Genomic DNA, 26,400 nt, shown 5'->3' with positions numbered 1-26,400 from the left:
GGGCTTGCCTCCAGATATGTGTATCAGTATATATTAAAGTTTGTAAAACAGATAGAAAATTATAAAATAACAGAAAATCGTTAAATATTTACTCAACATTACATTTAAGTTGATATTCTTTAGCTATAAGTTAAGAAATAACATATCCCAAACAGTGATTTTGTAATTATTTTCATGAAAATGCCTGTTACAGTCTGTTTGCAATCAGCATATATTACAATGGAGAAATACCCATAAACGATGTAGAATCATTATCGTGGTATGGCTTTATACATTTTTAACTTATAATATTTTACAGCATATTAATTTTTGTGGAGTGTGGTTATCCATAAAGAAACCATGAATTCTTTTGTGCTTTTATATCAATGGAATGAAAATGATTTCACGTACCTGTTTAACATCAATAATTAATTTTAGTCATACGTGTTCAGCAGTTTAGAACCGCAACAGGTACAGGTTTTATTTCCTATTTTGAAAATTTATTTAGAATCCTAAGTGAACCTTAGATTGCAACAAATTTGTCAAAATAAATGGGTACTTCTAAAGCAGCTGTGTCAAATATAGAAGCAAAACAGAAAATTAATTTTTCTTCCTGTTTTCAAGGAAGAATTTTACAGTTGAAAATGTTGTCTGTTCCACATCAAAATAATTGGTAAAAGCCACCTTCTGGTAAAACCTTTAGATGAAGTATTCTAGTATAAAACTGTAGTTATCATTATTTTCAAGGGGTGTTTAACAGGAGAGTAAATGTGTGTGTTAACAAGGAGATCAGATGCTATTAACACTCCTTTTTACATATGCAGGTTCCTTGGTGAAGGTGCAATGGCCCTAATATGCATAAATAAAACAAGCCTAAATGAAAATGAATGCTTATCAGCATAATATTGATATGTTACACCCATATTGATATTATGTCTTACTCAATGATGAAATATCTGTTACAGAAATATAGTAATAGGTTTTAACCTTTCGTTTGATTCTCTAAATGATGCTGAATTTTACCCATTATCAAAATAATCAAAAGCACCAACCAATTAAAGGTCTGTTTGATTCTTTTAATTTTTTTAAAAATTAAAAATCATCTTTTAATTTTCAGGATGATTTAGCAGGTATAGGGCGTGGCTGCCCACATCAGCATAAAGGTCAGTCATCGTGTATAAATGGTGGTCGTATAGATGCAAGTTGTTGTGTTGACTCGCATATCAGTATCAACAGAGGTTGTCAGCAGCAGCCCTGGATCGATGGCATAATGTGCTGTCGACAGTCAGGTAAATTTAAAATTTGTTTTATTTATTTAAACATTGGGAGGTAAAAAACAGAGATTGCTTTTATATTAAGTGAATTAAAAAGAAGCATTATATTTTGAAAAGGAAGCAGGTGAGGGCATTTATTGATGGTCCAAATATGGAAAAAAAATGGGGGAAAGTGGTGGGGGAGGGGAAGTGGGAGCATTAATTAGTTAGTATGTGGTAAGTATTTCCTTTCCAACTAAATAAGTTCCATTGTTTCCATTACCTCTCCAGAGCGACAGCCTCTCTACTATGGCCATATTCTTATCTTCTGATCAGTGTCACTTTACTGAGGTTGTATTTAATATTATTTCAATTCAGATATGTCAGATATTCAGATTGTGAATCAAATATAGTTGCACAATTCTTCTTCTCCATAAGAAGGTCACTGTGACGTAAATGTATCATGTTTGTGTATATTATTAAAAAATAAACAAGAATTGTCATATATCATAAAGTCTGTTTTGAGAACAATGACAATCTGACGTACAAGTCTCCATGTTTGTACGAGCTGTTTATATACCAATTATGATTTATGTTCCTTATTTAGAAAAGTGCTGAATAATTCAGAATACTTTTCATTTAGACTGTGCATATTTGAACAAGGATTGTCTATGAATAGATCATACAGTATTGACTTAATGCAGGGTTATATAATTTGAGAAATGGTACAGAGTTGGTTAAACCTCGCAACCACCCACCTGTTTACACAAACAATTAAATACAGCCATTTCTTTGCACTCGGGTTTTCATTTTCTTTTCTTTCCATTACGAATGTGGAATAAAAAATTACCACTAATTTTAGAATCGTTACCTCACTGCCAATAAATTGTATCTGCATTTAATTAATGTGCAATTGAAATATTTTTGCATGCTGTTTATAAAAAAATACATATTAGGTGTAAGTTCTGTTGTTGCAGAAGAAAGTTGAATGGGTACAATACAGAATTGTTGTTGAAATTTGATCTATAAAGTATTCTTTTTATTCAGCCAAACGACCTCATATTCTCGCCCCACCTCCTGAGCGTATAGATGTGAATGTAGGGAGAATATTTATGTTGTCTTGCCAAGCAGAAGGGATTCCAGCACCACGAACTCAGTGGTACAAGGATGGCTCAAAGATTGGCGGCTCTCGTAATTCTAGAACATCTGTCCTTACAAACGGAGATTTGTTGGTAACACTGACACGGAAATCAGACTCGGGTCAGTACAGCTGCGAGGTCATCAATGAAGAAGGCATAGATATAGCCCATACACAAGTCTTTGTCAAAGGTTAGTTCTGGTAAAATACAGTTGAAACTCGGTATCTCAAATTTCAAGGGATCGGGTGATATACTTCAATATAACCGAAATCCAACTGAAAGTGTGATATTTTGTGCATGTTTTGGAATGGCACTTGAAAATGTCTTTGAGATAACAGAAATTTTGAGAAAAGGCAGTTCAGGATGTCAAACTGAAGACACATGCATTGAATAGTAAAACCTGTGTTATATTTATGTTCACCTATAGAAACAGTCTTTTTGAGATATTTTAGATACATTGCATCATATCAACACTAAAGTACATAAGTACTGGAGATCATTTAGGGAAGTTTTACATCCAATGGAAGTTTAAATGGTGTGTTCCATGAAATATATATAATTATTTACTTCAGGATTCTTAGCTTATTGAGATGTATTGTATATTTGATAGATCATGACTCTGGCTGCGAGGATGGGACAACGGAAGGGCTGTCTGTGTATTCTGATATACATGCATGTTCAGGTAAAACCTAATCAAGAAAAATATTTTTGTCCATGGATTCTTGTGATATTTTGTCACTTGGCATGTAATTTTCTGTTGATAAGTTGAATAAAATTATCAAATGTGAGGCTCTGCCAAAGCAAGCATTTTATCAATTTTATTCAATGAGTTTGATAAATTAAATGTGGAAAGACACAAATGTGATATTCTTTTTATCGTATGTAAGCTTTTCCTGTTGAATTATCAAAATTTTGTCTTTCTTTCGACCAGTTCAATTCAGTCAACATCTCCTACACTTAAACTGATGCAGATGTCAAAGCTTTATAACTCTAGTGTAATACCTAATTATCTAATGGCATTATTTCACTCCCCTGACTTCAAACATGATAAATACGTTACGGACTTTTTACCTAACAGTAAGATGTAATCTGCATGAATGACTTTGCTTACACTCAGTATTAATTTTTCTAGTGCATATTGATTCAGACTGCACAGTTTAGAAGTCCATACATGTAATTGCATAATATTATACTTGAAGGTGCAGATGAAAATATCTGGCTCAAGGGTAACTGTTAAGGTGGTAACGAGGCTCTGCAGAGTTACCGCAAATCAGTTATATGAGAACCAGATATTCATGTATGCATTTCCAACTAGAGACAGATTCTTTTTCTCGCATGCAATATTCTTCAATTAACGGCAGAAATAAAGTAAAACAAATGCGTTCTTTTAGACACTATGTTATTATAGTAGCATACGATTTTGTGCGTTATTCATGAATTACAGCACTTGAGAATTAGAATTTAGTTGATAACAACACTACCTTAAAAAGCTTTAAGATGGGTAGGTTTCTTTTGTACTGGTAATACAATCAGTCTGTGGTTAACTGTTTAAGCCGTTGATAATTTGAAATATTTTCCATAAAAGTTGCTGCTATCCTCAGTAATATTCTGTTTGCAATATTATTTGGTCACCATCTTTTTGAAAGCTTTTTTCTCATGTCACTAATACTGTTTTCTTAAAGAAAAATATCTTTATATCTTACTATTTTTCAGGTCGCTGGAAAGGTCATGTAAAGCATGGAAGCACGTTGTGTGGACGTGGGTGGCGGGTCTGTAACAGTCATGATGCAGGGAGACTCGAGGAGTTAAGCTGGCTAGATATTTTAGATATCAAAGGATGCTATGCGTATAATGTTGCAAATGATAAAAGCGGAAAATGTCGCAGGTAAATTTATGTTTACTAGACCCCGTAATAGTGCAAGCTACGAACACAGCTCATCTCAGAATATACACTAAATGCCTTACCAAATCGTGCACCCAAATTCATCATTGTCTGAAACTTAAAAACGCTTACATTCCTTTTTGTCGTATTTCTTTTAATCTGAGAAAGGTATGAATATAGCTCGTATTCTAACCAAAGCTGTGCTAGATTCAGAGGAATAGATGCATAGGTACTGATGTTAAAGGAAATAAAATGTTTAGTACTTGAAAGCCTCAAAGTCACAGAATGTCGGTGAATACGAGTCGATTGAATAAATACAAAGTTGAAATAATGTAGTTTCAGATATTGCCCAAGAATCTAGGATTTTTTATGCATTAACTCGTAATAACCCTCAGTTTTCTGTCAAAGAAAGATTATCATAAAGAAGAATTTTAAGACTAGACCTGTAAACAGTCAGTTGGTCCTGAATAATGCAGGTGATTTTCCTTCTATAACAGGCCCCTCCCCTTAGAAAATTGCTTTTAAATCTTGCAGTTTTCCCCAAAATACCAAGCTATTTACCACCCCCCCCCCCCCCCAAATCACAGACCTGGGCCCCTTCCCCTCCTGGTAGAAAAAAAAACAAACTTGTAATGTGATTCCTCGAACATAACTGGAATGTCATTTACAGGTATTGTGTTGCAATTTCAGATGCCATTCTGGAAAAGGACGTCTTGCAGGAATAGGTCGTGACTGCCGAAAGGTCAAGTATACAATGCCCTCATGTCTGTCTCAAGGTCGTATAGATGTATACAGATCGAAAGATAAAGTACCAAGGGAGAAGAGTTGTTCATATCAAGAGGGTATTACGTCTGGTGTTTTATGCTGTAAAAGACACAAGAGAAAACATAAAATTAAAAATGGTAAGTTGGGTCTCTTAGGACAAAAAAAAAGAATGATTTACACAACATTTTAACTTCCGAAAAAGCAGTGTCAATATTATATTAGTTTCATATAAAATCTGTTTGCATATCTCTTGCACTGCCTTTTAAATGAAAAGAGAAGTGATTTGTTATTTTCTTATGTAGAGAGCCCGACTAACAACTTGTTGGTTGCATGTTTGATTACCAGTAAAACTGTCACTTTTTTGCAAGATGCTTCAAAAACTTTTGGAACAGTAGTATCTCAATGGTTTTAAATGATTTTTTTACATGATGCATGTCCCTTTAAATTTTGAAAACTTGTGGAACAGTAGTATCTCAGTGGTTTTAAATTATTTTTTCACATGATGCATGCCCCTTTAAATTTTGAAAACTCTAATAGTATCTCTGTCTACTTTTTTGTTGCTTGATGTTTATATTCAGATGAGTCACTGTGGCAGTCAGTCACCTGCAAGCGTCTTTAACTACTATGAAATTTGATTTCTCATGTCGCCAATTACAATATTCTGCATAAGAAGTGCAGTTAACATGTATTTATACCCACTCATTATTTAGACATTAGAATAATATTCCCGTTTGGAAAGTTGACTGTCTATGAAAACATCTTGAATAACTTTAGCAGTATTAACATATGTTGTCGATCATGTTAAGAAAAGACCATTTTGCTGTCGTCGTTTTTTTAAATCCAGTATAGACCAATTCAGTGATTCATTCATTCATGGTGTTTTTATTACTTAATTTTAATGAAAAATTATTACCAAATGCACATTAAAACAATTTTTTTTCTTAAATGTAATAGAATATTTTCCTTAATATTTAGAAAAAAGAATTCAAAGACAGTCAGCCTTCACATGTTTTTATTCATCAGTTAATAAGGCAATACATTTAGCTGTCAGAGATGAATATTTTCATTTAATTGGGAATTAGTCAAAATTTAAAAATTGACTTTCAGTTCCAATAATATTTAATGACATAAGCGTTTTTTTTCTTATTTCAGAAATATCTGCATCTGGTAGACCTCACTGCTCTCTGGGCTGTGAAAATGGAGGCCAGTGTGTGGGCTATAATGTTTGCATGTGTCCTGTGGGCTACAAAGGGGCCATGTGTCAAAATGGTGAGTATTCTATCATCAGTTTCTATTTCTGTATCTTATATATATATATATATATATTGCCTGAGGTAAAAACACAAGTAGTAAGTTTGATCCTCACACAAGGCATTGTTCATGTAAGTCTGTGGTAGAAATTGTTTTGTTAACTTTAATTTGGCACAAAACTGTACACAACAAGACAGTCTTATAGGTATTCAGCCTTCATCTCTGACTGTTGGAAAATTGTAAAATAATTGTGGTGAACGCAGGAATACTGGTTAAAAACTGACACCCATTACAAGGAACATCATGCATTTTAAGTAGACTTCGACTTTTCCTGTTGAGGCACTTAATCTCTGAAGAGGAATTTTATAAGCACTGTAAAGAACAAATACTTTTGCTAATGTGGAAAAAAACATATTTTTGGGCCATTATAATTATATGAATCCCAAACTGGTCACTGCCATTTAGTACTGGTATTATATATTTATCCAGAAATATTTCTGAACTTGTGCCTAAAATGAAATAGCCAATTAGGCCACAAAATTTTATTCAAGCACAGTATTTGATTGTATTTCATTTAATTCTTTTTTTTACAGCTGTTTGTCCAGATGGCTGTGGGTCTCGTGCAAAATGTGTGAGTCCGGGACAGTGTGAATGTATACATCCATACACGGGGAAAAATTGTGCAGAGAAGAGACACAGATTGAGATGTAAATCTTCGTGTTTAAATGGTGGGCAGTGTCGGAAAGGCAAATGTAAATGTCCTCCAACTCATTACGGATCCTCATGCCAGCATTGTAAGTACTGTAAAATCTTTTAATTTTGTGGACATTAAATTTCGTTGGTTTTGGTCAAAACGGCAATTTCATGGGGATATGAATTCATGGATTTCAACTTTTTAACATAAAATAAATGGGAATTTTACTTGTTTGTTGGTATTAAATTTCGTGGATTGACTCAACCACGAAATCCATGAAAATTAGTTCCCGGCGAATATCAGTGATTTTACAGTATGCTGGTACTCAAAGTAAAGGACATCTGCGTGGCTGAGTGATTATGGTCATTGACTGAATCACTTGCCAAATGATGTGTTTGGTTTGAGGGTCAGTTATTTCAATTTTTACGTGACATCTGATTGTATTGTATGTTTTTCCTTTAAAAAGCACATTGTTTCCTCGATAGCTATTATTGCTTTAGAACCGGCATTCAGATACATGTATAATTGTTATATTCTGTGAAAATTGTTATATTCTGTGAAAATGTATACCAAATAGCTGTTTTAAATAAGTGTTTATTGTCAATTTATTTGTTTTTCTTTCCAGTATACAAGCACTTGTTTTTATCCCATCTAAACCGGACAGAGAGATGAAGAATTCCACATGTTCCCTTCATATCACTGCCATCACTACAGTCCCGTCAGCTGTGCTCATAAAGCCGTGTCATCCATTTGTACAGAAATCATGACAGTACGTCTGCTGCAATCATGCAGTCATCATTTGCATGGTGTCTGCTGAAACTGATTGCTGTGTTCAGTGAATTTTCACACATTGAGTTGGCATCCAGTGTCCAGTGTTCCTGCTATAGGCTGAACTCACAACTTCAATGATTTAAGCAGTGAAATATTGTCTGCTGAGCCCACTCTTCTGTATTTTGAAGAAAGTTGCCGTCTGCTTTCGTTATGTTGCAGAATAAAGTTTTCTCAAGAGTTTGTGGACCAGTCACAAAACTCAAGCATCTCATTGGCTGATTCTAAGCTCAGTCTTAAAACCAACCAATGGCAAGACTTTATTCTGAGTCTGGTCTTCAAACTCAGTTTGTCTGTGCATTTGTTTAAAGTAATGTATTTCTATTAAGTCCCGTCTGCTGTGCCCCTCATTATTACATTTGTATATAATACATCCATCATTATCATTACATTGGTGTCCATAAGTGAGGAAAAAAGAGTCACAGTTTCAACAATTTTTTAAGTTCTCTATTTATATTTTTTGTTAAAATATTCTTATGAAGATAATTATTAGAATGACAAGCAAGTTTTCTCAAGAAATATCAACAGATAGTAGGTTTGCTGAATGAACTAGTGTTAGCAAACAAATGCATCCATTTTGGCACAATTTTTACTTCTTTTCCTAAAAGAAACTTGTCTATTTATGCAAAAAATGAACAGCAAGCTACAATCTTCAATAAACACCTTACCAGTAGTTCCCTTTTTCTCACTAATGATACATTTTAATTGCAATATCTGTGCTTTTTCTATTTTTCCACTTTTTCATGATCATTTTCATAAATGTACTTTTAGCTTTTAGATTGTTTACTGTTTTACCGGTAATTGTTGTTCATGAAATGTTTATTTATTATTCTGTCAGTGCATTTAATTTCATTTTGTAAGTACTTTTTTGAAGCCGCTTCAATAAAACATTAAAAATGTAAAAGCAATAGATTTGCTGTTGATGTATAAAATAGTTTTGAATGTATCTCATTTACATATGTACATAATTTTGTAAATATTTTGTACATAATGCATTATTTATATAATTTGTATACGTATTACCGACATTGTTTATTGCGTTGTGAAGAAACTTTTTTTTTTCCATTTTATTTTGGCAAAATTTGAGTTCAGTATGAAAAAATATATGAATTAGGCAATTGATACATTGTAATATTCTGCATTTTTTACAAAGAATACTTTGTGAAAAATTGTGCATATACTCTTATATTCATGTAAGCAAAAGCTTATTAACTTTGAACTGTTGTTGTTTGGGTAATGTTTTGCACAACTTTTTTTTTAACAATAATTGCGAATAATGCCACTTGCTAATTCAAAATATTTGTGAATATAAATTTTTATCATGTACCCAAGTTTTGCCAGTATTTAGCTCGACTATTTGGAGAATATGGAGAGCTATACTACACACCTCTGCGTTGGTTTTATGAGATTTTATGAAATGGTAATATCTTAAGAGTATACCATCGAAGATATTTACTTCAAACTTGGAAAACTTATTATAACATTCTATACCTGTAGGCAAGAGAAAATTTCTGGTAATATTTTGACCCCAAACTTCCATCAATTCTTTGAATAGTTGAGCACTTTGTCAACAGACAGCTGTTGTTAATACTGTGAATAAAGCTGCTATTTACCACGAAGTCACAAAATAAAGCTTCTGCAAATTTTACCTTATCTACAGTAATAAACAGCCTATAACCTTTGACCTGCATTCTGTGAATGATAAGCTTGCTAATTAGCTTAAATCACAATACCATTACTTGAATACTGTTCATATTGAGGCACCAGAATGAAGAGACCACCTCTGAAGCTGTCATTGATTTCATGCATAACCAATACATTAAATATTAAAAGAATGCACAGTGTACTCATAAAATACAAAATGACAGCCTAAACTATTCCAGTCTAGTGGATATTATATCGGCCCCTCAACCGAATGGTCCTTGGTACGAGCCCTGGACTTTTGTCCACTTTTAGGGGAAATGGATGTAAATTACTATTTACAGGATATTTCTAGTAAAATGCTTTGGATCGTAAGTGCTCATATGCAGTCATAAGTTGTCTTTTTTCTACCATAAAAAAGCTTAGTACAAACCAATTCCAACAGCAAGTTCAATAGAAAGTAACCTTGATTCACAAATAAAGTGTTCTAGAAAAACCTTAAAGTATTAGGGACTTTAGTGGTGTAATGTTGTTGGTTTCTTACTGTTGTTTCAGTGGACTGTGTGTTTCACATTATTATATTGCGTTTGATGGTATTAAATTTTATATGCAAAGCTTTAATACTACCTCATGTAATCACAGGGCTAAACATAAATAAATTTTGTTTGTATGTGTAATGATGAATTTGCTGATGTGTAGATATAAGATGATAATTTGGAATTTAAAGACGCCTTGGAATATCGTAAAAACAGGATAAATCAATGAAGCGTTGTCCTGATCTGCAATGAAACAACTTTTTATTTATGGGTACATCAGTTTTTTCCTGTCCTAACCAATGCTAATTTTTTTTCTAATTTTGTAATGTACAAAACAATTGCCAAATTGTCATCCTAGATCTATATGTGAATAAGAATACAAGTTGAATGGCTTGAAACCTGTATGAAGGTTGCTGCTATACAGAAATAAGGGCCAGTAAAGGTTTGACTGTTTGTACATGTAATAAGCTTGTTTAATGTAAATCTTATTTAATGTAATTCTTGTATAATGTAAATTGCTTACAGTACAACTGGGAGGTTTAGATTTTATACTTGTATGGGTAACCTCTCCATTATTAAAAAGAATCCGAGGTTTCAGAATTCAAAACATTGCAATTTTCTCAAAATATACCCATACACATTCGAAATACACTTGTAAAACCTTGATCTGAAGTTTTAAACATGCAGATATACATGTTAAGAGAAACTTAGTTTAATATTTAACACAGTTTTCAAATGATGCTTATGACAGAGAAAGGTAATTTGTATGTACACATACACACCTTGAAATCTTAACCTCTTGTATTAAATGCTTACATTATTAATGACATGCTATGAACTAACATTTTTCTGAAAAATGTCGCTTTGAGAATATTGTTTTATTTGATGAATATTTTTAATACAGAAATCCTTGTTGTTATATCGTATATTTAAAGATTAATAAAAATGTTGCCTGTGCTTGTAGTTTGTTACTTCCCTTACCCTGCTAAATTTCTATAATGAACTTTGTCTATTTGGAGAGTACCATAATGCATACAAAAAAGATACTGACTGAATGGCGAACAGTGCAAATCATGATCAGACTGCATAGATGTGCAGGCTGATCATGATCTGCATGGGTCGCAAAGGCAGAGTCAATTGTCTCCAACATGTGAAGGGCCAATAACAGTTGTGTTTGTTTGGGTCAAGGTTATAAGACAAGATCAGAGGTCAGACAGTGACCACTCTAGGAGACCATACTTTTCCCTTGGAACTATTTTTACACTTCAAAATATCAATACTCCATACAATGAGCTGATGTATATACTGTAACTTTGGGACACCACAACTACAATACACTTCACACCGACAATACAACTTTACATGTTTAATTGTTAAGCAAGGCTTGAGGAATCCCTCGAGACAAAATTTTAGAAAAGTGGGAATCTGGATAGAACTTCAAATTAGCTTGATAGCTCCTCATATGAAAGAATCCTACAGCCAAAGTGGGGTTTCAAACTCATAGTAGTGAGATCAGCTAACTTAACCACTTTTATTATGAATTATTCGAGGTATAAATGGATCATATAATTTTCAATAATTTTTGGCTTATCTTGGATGTATAACTTGTATAAATAGCCTACCAAGCAGTGTCCAGTAACTCAGCTTGTCGGGAGAAAGGCGGATCCTTTCATAAAATGGGACCATCCTATTTGTACTATTTAACAGAAATACAGTTTAAACTCGATACCTCGAACTCGCTTATCTTAAAATGCCGACTGTATTGAAGACATTGTCAAGTCTGGTCCCGAAAGCATGTACACAAAATATCATTTCAAGTTGAGTCTCAAAGTAAAAATACTTGATCCCTTGGAATTCGTGATACCTAGACTCAACTGTAAACTGATATTGTTATGTCAACTAAACAACATCTGAACTACTCACTGACTGAATGATGTGTATAGCATGTGCTGCTACACTTCTTACTTCTCAGATGTGGGAAGAGTGATGGGACTTGCCAAGCTGTTATGTATAAAAATACAAATAACAAAGGAGCTGTCACAGGAGAAAATGCGCTCGACTATATCCATGCTGGATAGTGAAATAGGGCATACCTGGGGAAGCTATTTCTGAGTAATGCCCCCTGAAGTGGATGAGGATGTTGGAAAACATTGCGAGTCTGAGTAAGATGGTTATTAGATTTGTATTGTGAAATATGCACAAGTTCTGCAGCTGAAATATTGTTTGACTATAGTAGTACAATATTATTCCACGAAAAAACGAGTGCATATTTTTCTATGCAAATCTAATAATCTTTTTATTACATATACATATTACACTTACAGTTATAATATAAATAATATTAATTTTTTATTTAGCCCGAGTAAAACTGAAAACATCATCTTTAAAAAACTTCTAAGCGAAACGACACAAATGAAACTGACGTCACGTCACAAATGACGTCAGGCAGCTGATATGAAATCTGAATGTCAATATAGAAAAAATATAAAAAGACATTTCAGAAACAACTGTAACCAAACAAAGTTTATAACCGAGTATGTAATTATGACACAGAGTGCACTATAACATTAACCCTTACCCTGCTAAATTTTTTATAATTAATTTGTTTATCTTTAATTTTGGACAGTACTATTAACTGTTAAAAGGGGTGCATACCAAAAAGTTACTGACTGAATGGCGAACAGTGCAGATTATGATCAGACTGCAAGGATGTGAATAAATCGTGTTCAGCATGATAAGGTTTAACTAGAATTAAGTATAAAAGGAACATAATTCATGGAAAACATCTGCTAGAGAAATACACCCTGTGCCATACGATGTGGGAAATGAATGAGGAACAACTATTCCAAAACTGAATCAAATCTATTAAGTAATAACCCTGACAGTGAAAGTGAATTAAAATTTACCCTGAAATTTAATCTGAAAATGGGGCTTAATTCATGAAAAATTGGAGCCAGAGTTATGGACTGTGTGTCATGATATGTGTGGTGATGTGGAACAACCATTTTAAGTTTGAATATAATCCTTTCTGTCATAACAGAGAAATAATGAAAAGGCATCAAAACAACCTTAAATTCTTTAGTAAATGGGAGCAAAATTCTTGAAAAATTGGTGCTAGAGTTATAGACCTTACGCAATATGATGTAGGTGATGATGCAGAACAACTCTCATAAATTTGAATCAAATCCATTCAGTAAAGAGAGATGGAGTGAAATTCCATTAAAGTTTTTTTTATACAGGTGGGATAATTCATGGACTAGTGGTGCGGGAGTTGTTACCCTGGGCTTGCATAACATGATGCGGATGATGATGAGGAATAACTATTTTACGTTTGAAGCAAATCCATCAAATAATTACAGAGATAAAATGAAATGCATCAAAACTTTAAGGGTACAGAGGCCTGGGCGAGTAGGATGGCTCTCCATATACTTTGTACAGTCAAGCTAAAAATGGAATTTCAATAAAATGTTTGCTTGGCTGGGTTTAACATAGATTTTCAATAGTATTTCAGCGATTAAAAGTATTTCATATTTTAAGTACTAATTAAATCGTTCTCTGTAAATACCTGACAATTTAGAGAAGGAAGAATGACTTAAGACGTGCTTGTCTTCACTCATTCAGTGCTGAAACACGCCTCTTTGTGAGTCTTGTTCTCTTATGTATTGAGTTAATTGACAGCGTTAAACCCAATAAATATATGAGCCGCATCATGAGAAAACCAAAATAGTGCATTTGCAACCAGCATGGATCCAGACCAGCCTGCGCATCCGCGCAGTCTGGTCAGGATCCATGCTGTTCCTTTCAAAGCCTATTGCAATTAGAGAAACCTTTAGCAAACAGCACTGATCCTGACCAGACTGCACCGATGTGCAGGCTGGTCTTGATCCATCGCAAATGCACTGTGTTGGTTTTCTCATGGTGCGGCTCAAATTATGTTTTTTAGGTAATGGACCTGTATGACAATCAGCAGTTTCTGTGTGATTATGCATCCTCAGTATACGATCCTCTTGCCATAAAAGAAAATTACCTTTCATAATAACCGTAAAATGATGAAATTGCAAGCGGAGAATACGTAAATATACAGGAATTGCCGACTGTCATTAAGGGCTCACAGCCTTAAAAGAAGGCTGCTTTGGCCTGTTCACAGAATTTGATATTGGCAATAAATGACAAAAAAAAAAAACATTTTTGCATAGTTATTAGTAAAATATTATTGCGCAGACAGATGAGTTTTCATATGTTTACGAAGATTTCCTGCCAAAGCACATTTATAATCACACAATTGGCACGTATGTGGTTTTTCTCCTGTGTGTGTCCGTGTATGCAGGGTAAGTTCTTTATTCGAATAAAATCCTTTCCCGCACCTTTCACAGAAATGGTTTCTATCATTATTATGTCTCCTCATGTGATCTGCTAAACCTTCCGAACGTTTGAACATTTTACCACATTCAATAAAGTCGCATTTATATGGAAAATCCTCTGAATGTACTTTTGCGTGAACTTGTTCTAGTGATTTCTGCGTTTTAAAAGATTTTCCGCATATTTCACAAGTGAATGGTCGCTCGACGGCATGAACAACTTTCTTGTGTACCCGTAAATTACCCAGAGTGCTTAGTCTAGCATCACATATATCACACTTGTGGATTTCTCGAGTATCGCTATGAGCGCTGTTTCTGTGACTCAACAGATTTGAGGAGGAGTAAAACTGACGTCCACAATGATGACAGATATAGGGCCGGTCCCCAGAATGCTTTCTCATATGAATCTTCAATGTCTGAGCTTCTATGTATGATTTTCCACATACATTGCACTTGTGTGGCCTATCTTTCACGTGATATTTAAGATGTGACTGATAATTGGAATAGTATCTAGACGTAAATGTTTTCCCACAATATTCACATTCAAACAAACATTTACCATCTTTCTTATGATTCTTGTACGCTCCAAGAAATCTAAACGTGTAATCGCATTCCTTACAATGAAATAATCCAACTTTACTTTTCTTCCCTGATTTAACAGTTGTTTCTAATAAAACCTCATATTTTCTGTTCTCTATTTTTTTCTCCTTTAATTTTATTTTTCCTTTAGGTTCATTTCTTTTCTTACCAGTGTTCCTCCTCAACACCCTCTTTTCAGCATTTTTGTTTTTGTTCTCGTCAGCTTTAAATAACTTTGTTGATGTGTCACCTGGAGAAGAGGATTCCTGGATTTCTTCTGGATTAAAATTATTATGCACAGTTTCTTCTATGTCAGACTTAATATCTGCATCTGTGGTTACATTTGTTTTAATTAAATTACTGTTTTCGCAAAATGGCTGGTTTCCATTAGCAAAAGAATTACTGGTTCCCTGGTCAGATTCAATATTACCTTTAATATTACTGATACCACTAATGGACCCATTCACCACTGTAAATTCATTACTGGTTCCACAATAAGGTTTATCACCATCAAATATATTGCTGCTGGTTCCCAAATTAGATTCCTGTAACCCATTCACTGTATCATTTTTATAAGCTGAATCGTCACTGGTGCCAGTGCCTGATCTGTGAACACAAATATTGTGTCTGGTACCAAAATTGTCATTGCAGTTGCCTATGGCTTCACTGTTGGTACCAGTCACATAATCAGAGGTGCTTGACTGTTTCACATCTGAAATTCCCGGACTGGTTTCATCACTCAACTCGTTTTCACTATTCGGACAATCAGTTTTGTCGCTCTCTGTAGTGACAGCAATCAGAGTCGCCTCAACAAAATGTTGCAGATCAGAGAATATTTCCGTTTGTGCATCTGTTTCTAGGTCAACATTTTTTATGGAAGGATTTTCTCCAATCAGAAGTTTTGTTTGTGATGTGTCACCTGGATCTTGTAAGTTTTTTCTTGGCAAGCAGGTATTTAAGTCTTGTTTTGATGTGTAGCTCTCATAGGTGGAATCTGTGAAATAGATATCATCTAGTCATTAACCAGTTCATATATGGCTATATTCATAAGTATCTACCGACATTTGGTATTTAATAGGCAGCCATTAATTGAAAATTTTGCATCAATGAACACCCATCTATAATTTATATAAATACTACTGTTATAGCATAGTCACACACTAAATAGCTGGTCTTTTTTATTCTATATAAAACTGAGAAACTTTAAACAGCTGCAGCTCACACTAGGGTCCATTTAATCTCTGTAACTTGCGTTTTTTGGTAGTGTGTATGACCTAAGTTTCCATGACAAATTCTGTAATGCAATTATTTCATAATAACAAGAGCTGTCTATTGACAGCGTGCTCGACTATTCGAAGAATTGATGGAAGTATGGGGTCAAAATATTACCAGAGATTTTCACACAAAAGAAGCAAATAGATATGACAAAAAAAAGTCAATGTACCTGTACTGGTGGATTTGGATAAGTCTTGCACTACATAGCAATATGTGACCATGATGGTAAGCAAGTGTTCAAATTTTCAAAGCCATATATCAAACAGTTTAGACAAAATATGGAATGGTATGCAAAACTTAAACTAATTTCTATGTAAAAAAAGGCCATAACTGGGCTAATGTCCTTGTCCTAGTTATGAAGTCTTGCCTACATATGTAGACTATGATGATAAACAAGTGGTTTCAAAGTTTTTTATATGACAAACAGGTCAGGCATTGGACATACTAACCAATTTTCAAGTCCAAAAAGGGCCACAATTCAGCCAAAATAGTTCACAGAGTTATGTACTCTTGCCTACAGATGGAAATCATGATGATAAGCAAGCTTACATTTGTACAAAGTTTCAAAGCCACAAGTCAAATAGTTTTGACAAAACGTGGACTTGTACGAAAACTGAACAAATTTCCAAGTCCAAAAAGGGCCATAACTCAGCAAAAATAGTTGATAGAGTTATGTACTCTTGTCTACAGATGAAAATCATGATGATAAACAAGTGTTTAAAGTTTCAAAGCAACATGTCAGTCAAATAGTTTGACAAAACGTGGACTTGCATGAAAATTGTACCAATTTCCAAGTCCAAAAAGGGCCATAATTCAGCCAAAATAATTTACAGAGTTATGTATTCTTATGTACTCTTGCCTACAGATCGAGACTGTTATAATAAACAAGTCATTAAAGTTTGAAGGGAATATCTTTGATGGTAACCACATACAAGATACTACCATTTCATAAAAACTTTAACCAATGCCAACGCTGGAGTGAGAAGTATAGCTCTCCATATTCTTCTAATAGTCGAGCTAATAATGCTACTTAAATGTCAAGCATAAATTTGTCATGTGATTTCAGCAAAAACACTGCAACGAAAAAAAGGAAAAAGCTCTACAAAGCAAAAAAAAACCTGAGAACTATTTGAATCTGCCCTTATTAGACCACCATCTTTTTTAGCCATTTCGTTATTTAGTGTCTGAATACCTTATGGAGTGGATATGGAAGGAAGATATAATTCTGTCCAAGTTAATTTCAAGATTAGATTAACCTTTTTGATTCAACAGACAATCATGTAAACTAAGAAGATTCTCTGGTATTTGCAAGCATAGTGTAAGTTATATAAAAGTATAATCATAGTTTTATTGCATAATTCCTTATATAAATTGCCTGTCAATAGTTTGTGCGGTATGACCAGCCTATACTCAACAAAATGTTTTCTGGGTTAATAATTCAAAATTTTGAAAATTAAACTGTGAAAATTTCTGATCTCAAGTGCTATCAGCAGTTTAGAAGAAGCAGTGACATAATTTCATAATTAAAATCACAAACAAAGACACAGCGACTAATTGCACAACTATATATATAGCTACCATTGATTGGAAGTTTTATCAAAATATGACCAGCTGCTCACAGGGAAGTTTAAAATAATAAGAATTCCCTAACAAGAGCCATGTTACACATGGCTAATCCCCCCGCCAGGCATATTATAATTGAAGGCTAAAGTTCCTGGCAGGTTAGTGTCTGAAAGTATTAATTTTGGGGAAAGCTTTGAAGAACCGTTTAGTTGTGGTCCGCATCAGGGGTTTTAAGATGTGGAAGAAAGAATAAGTCAGTAGTGAGGTGGTTTACTGCTAAATTTTATTAGTTTTCATGAACAGTATAGCTATGATGTTTTTCTATATGGCTACTGTAAAAAGAAGGAATGGAAAGCTAACAGGGAACAAGAGTGCCAGAATGTCACAATATATGCCCGTCAAAGCAAATTTCTTTACTCTAGCAGCTGTATTTGCAAATGGAATGTTAATTTTGTGGTTGTTGAGTAATCATTGTAAGTCTTTCGTTTTTTAAAGTCCACAAAAAAACTCCTTACCAGGTAGAGATACCTTATATATAATAAAATACACCTAAAATTGGAGAGTAACATCTATGTTGTACCACAGAAAAGTGGTCTTGTTTCTTCCCTAGGGTCAATTATAAAAATGTTACAATATAAGTTATTTATAGTAACAACTAAGGGAAGTTAATCTTAAAAAAAAAAAAAAAATTGGAAGTCCACACAAAAATCTTTATCAGGTAGAGATTGGTCAAAATACACCTCAAAATTGGATTTAGCACACTTGTTGTACTACAGAAAAGTGGTCTCGATTTTTCCCTACAACTAGTAATGAAAAAGTTACAATAAAAGCTATTTAAAGTAACAATAAAGAGAAGTAATTCTAAAGAAGGGAACTAAGCATGACACTTCGTCTCATGATGGTGTATAATTGTGCCAAGTTACATCAAAATCTCTCCATGCATGAAGAAGAAATGCTTAGGACAAAGTCATTCTTGTATCTGACCTTTGGCCTCTAAGTGTGACCTTGACCTTAGGCCTAGTGACCTGGATCTTGCGCATGACACTCCGTCTGGTGGTGGTGAACATTTGTGCCAAGTTATATCAAAATCCCTCTATGCATGAAGAAGAAAAGCTCCGGACAAGGTTTTCATTCTTGTATCCTTTGACCTCTAAGTGTGACCTTGACCTTTGACCAGGGACCTGGTTCTTGCGCACGACACTCCGCCTCGTGGTGGTAAACATTTGTGCCAAGATATATCAAAATCCCTTCATGCATGAAGAAGATATGCTCCGGACAGATTTTTTTAAGAAAATATGATAAAGGGGAATAACTCAAAAAATAGGTAAGGTAGAGTTATTGTTCTTGGACACTGCACTTCCTCCCAATGTGTTCTATCAGTGTATGAAGTATGAAGAAAATCCCTCCAGTACTTTTGGGGTTATGCTCCGGACAAAATGTTTTAAGAAAATATGATAAAGGGGAATAACTCAAAAAATAGGCAAGGTAGAGTTATTGTTCTTGCACAATGCACTTCCTCCCAATGTGTTCTATCAGTGTATGAAGTTTGAAGAAAATCCCTCCAGTACTTTTGGAGTTATGCTCCGGACAATTTTTAAAAAAAAAATATGATAAAGGGGAATAACTAAAAAAATTGGCAAGGTAGAGTTATTGTTCTTGCACACTGCACTTCCTCCCAATGTGTTCTATCAGTGTATGAAGTTTGAAGAAAATCCCTCCAGTACTTTTGGAGTTATGCTCCGGACAAAGATCATTGCGGACGGACGGATGGACGCACGGAGAGCATTTCTAATATCCCCTTCGCCTTTGGGGGGGGGGGGGGGGGGGGGGGGGGGATAAATAAAAAGGCAATAACTCTGTCAAATATCATCAGAATAGATTATGACAAATAGACATGTATGCAGCTACACACTATTTCATGCTGTTATTGTGGTAAAAACTGAGAGAAACATGGAGATATTTTATTCAGCACTGTCGACTTTTATCCATACTTTAAGTGCCAATGTAAATTTAACAAACCTTGATATTTATTGAAGTTCCATCCATTGTAGACAAACAACTCCCTGATTGCCAACTCTTGTTCTAATGACACATACAGTGTCAATAAGTAACAATCCATTGCTTACATCTGGAAGCACAAACAAATGAAAAATATTAACAGAGAAAACAGCTTAATCAAATTAGCTAAACAACGTCTACATTCACCTTCAACATAAAAAAATTCTGTAACAATAACGAAAAACACAAAAATATACGTTTCATTTATTTATACTTGCTTGATTGTAATGAAACTTTATTAATAAGCTTATTTGGGTGAAATATTTTTCCTGAGTTCATGCGAAATGAACAACAGAATTGGATCAGCAAATCCATGAATCACGCTCTGAAAAAAAAGAAAAATTTATATTTACGTTATATTTCCTTTCCATTTATAAACAAGGTTATATTACAGATTGCGCATCGTTTGTTACATTTAACATTAAAGTCTGCTTCCAGGCCATTCTGTTCACCAGATGGAACAACTGCAACATCATCTAAGGAATGTTCTCCTTAACTACAAGTGCATGTCATCAAAACAGCGGCCCATAATCACTAAGCTGCATTGTCATAACTTTGGCACCTTTCCTCATGTTATTCATACAAAATGAATGTAATAATTTTCAATGGAAAAGAATATGGCAAATGTAAATATTAAAGACTGGACACAAATGTACTCTTTATTTGAAAGGTGTAACTTCTCGAGTCTAACTAGGAACCCTGAAATTCCATGTGAAATACTCTAAGCAACTTATAAAGTTCTGCTCTATGTTACATAGTTTAACAGCGGCAATACAGAAGTCCCCTACCAGTATAATCATTTGTTAGCGTTCGTTCCTTGTGGTTGTTGGCAATAGTTTTAACACTAAAAATGCTTCAAGGCATTTAGGCGCTACGAAACAAAAACAATTTTTACTTAAATTTCAATAGTGACCTTGACCTACAAGCATAGATCATGTACACGACACATTGTCTCATCATGTGGAACATTTGTGTGCACTGTTAAGATAAGCCAGCAATGCACATAAAAGTTATGGAGCAAAAACTGATTGAAACAGTTTATGAAAATTATATCAGAAAACAAAGGTCATTGTCTTGAAATAGCCAGGTGGAAGGAAATTCCGCCAAAAAACTCTGCAAGTATGCAGTACCTAAAGAGAAACTTATGGCTAATGATCTTTTAACATGAAAAGAAAGATTTAATTTCCAACACTACCTTTTTTATCTACAGCCATGTTTATGATATTTCTAACTTGGTTAGTACCAAAAGCATACGCACCAACTGATCAATCAGTAAACTCCTAGCGGGTGACACTATGAAATATTGTGTTGAAAAAGAAAATCTTATTCATTGTATATAATGAAGGATTCTTTTGTACCGTAAGTTTCAGTGTCTAGTCCATTACTTTCATTTCATTATCAATAAGGGATTACTGAATGCAGTAGCTGATTCACTGTAAGTCTTGCTTTCGTCCCTGCATACATGCATCATGTCTGAGCTGCGTTTCTTTCTGACTTGTGATTTTTAAAGGTGGATAATCAGATTTTGGCCATGTAACGGATTTGTTCGAAACTTTAGCATCTGATCATTTACACTCATTTATGTTCACATAACACTTAATACAAATTAGATTTTCACTGGAGGTATTTTTAAAATTTCATTTTCCTATCCTGGTTGCCCAACCAAGATAGAGTTATTTTATCATAAGTATAAATTTGATAAACATACTTTGTCTAAGGAAATGTTTAAATATTAGACATATTGTAATATATTTGTTAAATATTTGCATTAAAAATTACGTATTTAGATGGAATTCATTAGAAACGCAAGTTTTAACAAGAGCTGTCGGAGGACAGCAACGCTCGACTATTTAACAGCCTTGTCGCTTGAATGAATAAGAAAGTCGAAAAAGGGGCATAATTTAGTAAAAAAGTAAAATAGGGTTATGGAACCTGCATAGTGCTTATCAGCTCATGACAGTGGACAAGTGTATGAAGTTTCAATCCATTCCCATTAGTGGGTACTGAGATACCAGCTTACATATAAGAATTTAACCCAAAAACTCCTAAGTTGAAAAAGGGGCATAATTTTGTAAAATGCAAAGTTGAGTTATTGACCCTTTGCACTGCACGTCATATCATGAAAGTGAACTAGTGTGTGAAGTTTCAATCCTTTCCCATTAGTGGATACTGAGATACCAGCTTACATACAAAAACTTAACCAAAAATTTCTATGTTGAAAAAGGGGCATAATTTTGTAAAAAATCAAAATAAAGTTATGGGACCTGCTTTGTGCATGTCAGATCATGACAGTGAACAAGTGTGTGAAGTTTCAATCCATTCCCATTAGTGAGTACTGAGATACCAGCTTACATACAAAACCTTAACCAAAAAATTCTAAGTCGAAAAAGGGGCATAATTTTGTAAAAAAGCAAAATAGAGTTATGGAACCTGTGCAATGTAAGTCAGTTTATCACAGTAAATAAGTGTGTGAAGTTTCAATCCATTCCCACAAGTGGTTACTGAGATACAAGCTTACATACAAAACCTTAACCAAAAATTTCTAAGTCAAAAAAGGGGCATAATTTTGTAAAAAAGCAAAACAGAGTTATGGAACCTGTGCAATGTAAGTCAGTTTATCACAGTGAATAAGTGTGTGAAGTTTCAATCCATTCCCACAAGTGGTTGCTGAGATACCAGCTTACATACAAAAACTTAACCAAATCGGGACGCGGACGCGGACGCCGACGCGGACGCCGACGCATGGGCGAGTCCAATAGCTCTACTATTCTATGAATAGTCGAGCTAAAAATTATTATTACCTCCCTTTGCCTATCTTGGTTTGCGCAACCAAGATAGATTGGAAATAAATGAATTCAGAAGCTACACACAGCTTTTAAACTTGCATTTTGGTTCAGATTGTTCAATAGTTGATATGTCTATCAAATGCAAATGTAAAACTTGACATTGTATCGAATAAAAAAGAAATACCCAGCTTTTTATATATTTTCATATTAAAGGGGAGTAATTACAAAATTTTATAAAAATAATAAAATATACATTTCAAATAGGAATCTACCTCTATGTAATCGGTCTTTTTGTTCCTTAAATAATTCTCTACCAGAATATACAACAAGAGGACCATGATGGTCCTGAATCGCTCACCTCTTCCCACATGACCCAGTTTTGAGGATGATGTCGTTTTTTTTTCTATTATTTGACATAATGACCTAGTTTTTGAGCTCATGTGACCCAGTTTTGAATCTGACCTAGATATTATCAAGATAAAAATTCTGACCAATTTTCATGAAGATCCATTGAAAAATATGGTCTCTACAGGTCACAAGGTTTTTCTATTATTTGACCTATTGACCTAGTTTTCAAAGGTACGTGACCCTGTTTTGAACTTTACCTAGAAATCATCAAGCTGAACATTCTCACTAATTTTCATGAAGATCTCATGAAAAATATGGCCTCTAGAGCGGTCACAAGGTTTTTCTATTTTTATACCTACTGGCCTAGTTTTTGACCGCACGTGACCCAGTTTCGAAACTTGACCTAGATATCATCAAGGTGAACATTCAGATCAATTTTCATGAAGATCCATTGAAAAATATGGCCTCTAGAGAGGTCACAACGTTTTTTTCATTATTTGACCTACTGACCTACTTTTTGAGGGCATGTGACCCACTTTCGAACTTGACCTAGATATCATCAAGATGAACATTCTGTCCAATTTTTATGGAGATCCATTCACAAGTATGGCCTCTAGACAGGTCGCAAGGTTTTTCTATTATTTGACCTACTGACCTAGTTTTTGACCGCACATGACCCAGTTTTGACCTTGACCTAGATATCATCAAGATGAACATTCAGACCAACTTTCATACAGATCCCATGAAAAATATGGCATTTGGAGAGGTCACAAGGTTTTTCTATTATTTGACCTACTGACCTAGTTTTTGATGGCACGTGACCCAATTTCGAACTCGACCTAGATATCATCAAGGTGAACATTCTGACCAATTTTCATGAAGACCTCATGAAATATATGGCCTCTAGAGAGGTCACAAGGTTTTTCTATTTTTAGACCTACTGACCTAGTTTTTGACCGCATGTGACCCAGTTTCAAATTTGACCTAGATATCATCAAGATGAACATTCAGACCAACTTCCATACAGATCTCATGAAAAATATGGCCTTTAGAGAGGTAACAAGGTTTCTCTATTATTTGACCTACTGACCTTGTTTTTGAGGGCACGTGACCCAGTTTCGAACTTGACCTAGACATCATCAAGTTGAACATTCTGACCAAATTTCATGAAGATCTTGTGAAAAATATGGCCTCTAGAGAGGTCACAAGGTTTTTCTATTTTTAAACCTACTGACCTAGTTTTTGATGGCACGTGACCCAGTTTCGAACCTGACCTAGATATCATCAAGATAAACATTCTGACCAATTTTCATGAAGATCTTGTGAAATATATGGCCTCTAGAGAGGTCACAAGGTTTTTCTATTTTTAGACCTACTGACCTACTTTTTGAAGGCACGTGACCCAGTTTCGAACCTGACCTAGATATCATCAAGATGAACATTCTGACCAACTTTCATAAAGATCCCATGAAATATATGGCATTTGGAGAGGTCACAAGGTTTTTCTATTATTTGACCTACTGACCTAGTTTTTGACGGCACGTGACCCACTTTCGAACTCGACCTAGATATCATCAAGCTGAACATTCTGACCAATTTTCATGAAGACCTCATGAAATATATGGCCTCTAGAGAGGTCACAAGGTTTTTCTATTTTTAGACCTACTGACCTAGTTTTTGACCGCATGTGACCCAGTTTCAAACTTGACCTAGATATCATCAAGATGAACATTCAGACCAACTTCCATACAGATCTCATGAAAAATATGGCCTTTAGAGAGGTCACAAGGTTTCTCTATTATTTGACCTACTGACCTAGTTTTTGAAGGAACGTGACCCAGTTTCAAACTTGACCTAGATATCATCAAGGTGAACATTCTGACCAATTTTCATGAAGATCTTATGAAATATATGGCCTCTAGAGAGGTCACAAGGTTTTTCTATTTTTAGACCTACTGACCTACTTTTTGAAGGCACGTGACCCAGTTTTGAACTTGACCTAGATATCATCTAGATGAACATTCTGACCAACTTTCATAAAGATCCCACAAAAAATGTGACCTCTCGAGTGGTCACAAGCAAAAGTTTACGGACTGACGCACGGACAACGGACGCTGCGTGATCACAAAAGCTCACCTTGTCACTATGTGACAGGTGAGCTAAAAAGTAAAAAATGTCATTAAATGTTGATTAAATGTGATTGACCACCTTTAAGGTATTGGTTTTTGTTTCCTGATAGATTTTTCACAAACGGGATGGGCTGGTCTCATTTTGTAACTAAATGCATACATGAAATAATGGTAGATAGTACATTTAATTGTCTTAAGACAAATTACGTGTTTGTCTCAATAACAGCATATTATTAAGTGAATTCATTAATCAGAGGCTCAAACCAATCGTCTCTTGAAAGCCTTCTCTATATATCATTTGAAAAGTGCTTATAATTCACTACGCTTTATTCATTTTGAAATTAATATCTTTTTTAAAACTGCTGTATTCAACTTATAACCGTCTTACAGTTTGCCAAAGTGCTATTGAAGGGAGTCTATTAAATTGTAACATTTAACAATTAATTTTAACAGTTTAATACCAAAGAGCTATAAAAATAAATAGATCGGCAACTTGAAAGGCATATAGAGCAAATATCACCAACATCACATGGGAACTGAACGAGATCTCGTTTTACCACGGTGTATGAAACAGACAGCAGAAGGATAAAAATTTGTTGTGAAAAACTTTCTATCAGATCTTTTTTTATAATGATAATAGTGTTGTTTTTTTTTTTAAATGTTATTAATATTTTCTACATGCATGGGGAAGGAATGAAATTATGATTGGAAGTCTGAGAAATCAACAGTTGTCGTTTGAAAATTGGAGTTTTGGACCCGATTTGGTTTATTAAGTGCTTGCCGTATCGCCAGTGTAATACTTTAATAAATGTCTGTTGATTGGATCACGAGTGATCAAGTCAGCAAACGCTTCAATAAGATAACGCACTGACACAAGCTTATGCGAGATTATCTCCTGTTGCCATTTTGTGTATTTTATACTTCTTTGTTAATACATACAGTTGATGTGACAACGTTGTATGTGGAATAGAACACTATAGAATGGCCAGATTTGAACGAAATGGAGCAATTCCATAGACAGAGCAACTTGGGCAAACTGTAAGGGGAAGTAATCGCTGCGGGAACCGATCACTACACCAGGTCTATTCTATTCAGACTACTGTATAATTTCTAGATCTGAAATCTTTTCAGTATGTGAAGTGCAGCATGTAAAACTAAAATCAATCAAAAGTCAAACCTGCTATATGCATGACACCGTGGACTTTGCTAAGGAAAATAAAATTCTTAGATCTAATATTTACCAATTTGGACTAATTGGTTATTTAACTTCCGGTTTAAAAGACACCACCACGCATAAAATAAATAAATTTTATTTAAACACAAAACGTTTAAAAAC

General features: G+C 34.4%; 2 protein-coding genes across 6 annotated transcripts in view; one reads left to right on the top strand and one right to left on the bottom strand.

Moving 5' to 3' along the window:
* LOC123547508 (tenascin-like) overlaps positions 1-10,925 on the top strand; it is a 75,146-nt gene extending 64,221 nt beyond the window's left edge. For all 3 annotated transcript variants that reach the window (XM_053551761.1, XM_045334673.2, XM_045334670.2), the window contains 8 exons: positions 1,097-1,268; positions 2,280-2,561; positions 2,982-3,053; positions 4,085-4,256; positions 4,944-5,155; positions 6,171-6,287; positions 6,863-7,063; positions 7,589-10,925. In XM_053551761.1, the coding sequence (XP_053407736.1) occupies positions 1,097-1,268; positions 2,280-2,561; positions 2,982-3,053; positions 4,085-4,256; positions 4,944-5,155; positions 6,171-6,287; positions 6,863-7,063; positions 7,589-7,635 (1,275 nt within the window). In that variant the 3' untranslated portion in view covers positions 7,636-10,925. The remainder of the gene's footprint in view (positions 1-1,096; positions 1,269-2,279; positions 2,562-2,981; positions 3,054-4,084; positions 4,257-4,943; positions 5,156-6,170; positions 6,288-6,862; positions 7,064-7,588) is intronic.
* Positions 10,926-14,151: 3,226 nt separating this feature from the next.
* LOC123547506 (zinc finger protein 391-like) lies at positions 14,152-26,357 on the bottom strand. Of its 3 annotated transcripts, none has more exons than XM_045334667.2 (3): positions 26,242-26,357; positions 19,763-19,871; positions 14,152-15,899 (listed from the first exon to the last, which is right to left on the bottom strand). In XM_045334667.2, exons 2-3 carry the CDS (start codon positions 19,860-19,862, stop codon positions 14,179-14,181), a joined length of 1,821 nt encoding a protein of 606 aa, XP_045190602.2. In that variant the 5' UTR covers positions 19,863-19,871; positions 26,242-26,357; the 3' UTR covers positions 14,152-14,178. The 3 variants fall into 3 exon arrangements, with proteins under 3 accessions (XP_045190602.2, XP_045190603.2, XP_053407734.1); XM_045334668.2 differs by having other exon boundaries at positions 26,306-26,338; XM_053551759.1 differs by lacking the exon at positions 26,242-26,357 and adding an exon at positions 20,155-21,513.
* Between the last annotated feature and the right edge of the window lie 43 nt (positions 26,358-26,400).

The sequence above is a fragment of the Mercenaria mercenaria genome, chromosome 9 (assembly GCF_021730395.1).
Source record: "Mercenaria mercenaria strain notata chromosome 9, MADL_Memer_1, whole genome shotgun sequence".
In the NCBI taxonomy this organism is placed as follows: Eukaryota; Metazoa; Mollusca; class Bivalvia; order Venerida; family Veneridae; genus Mercenaria; species Mercenaria mercenaria.
This window is presented reverse-complemented; position numbering and strand designations above follow the sequence as displayed.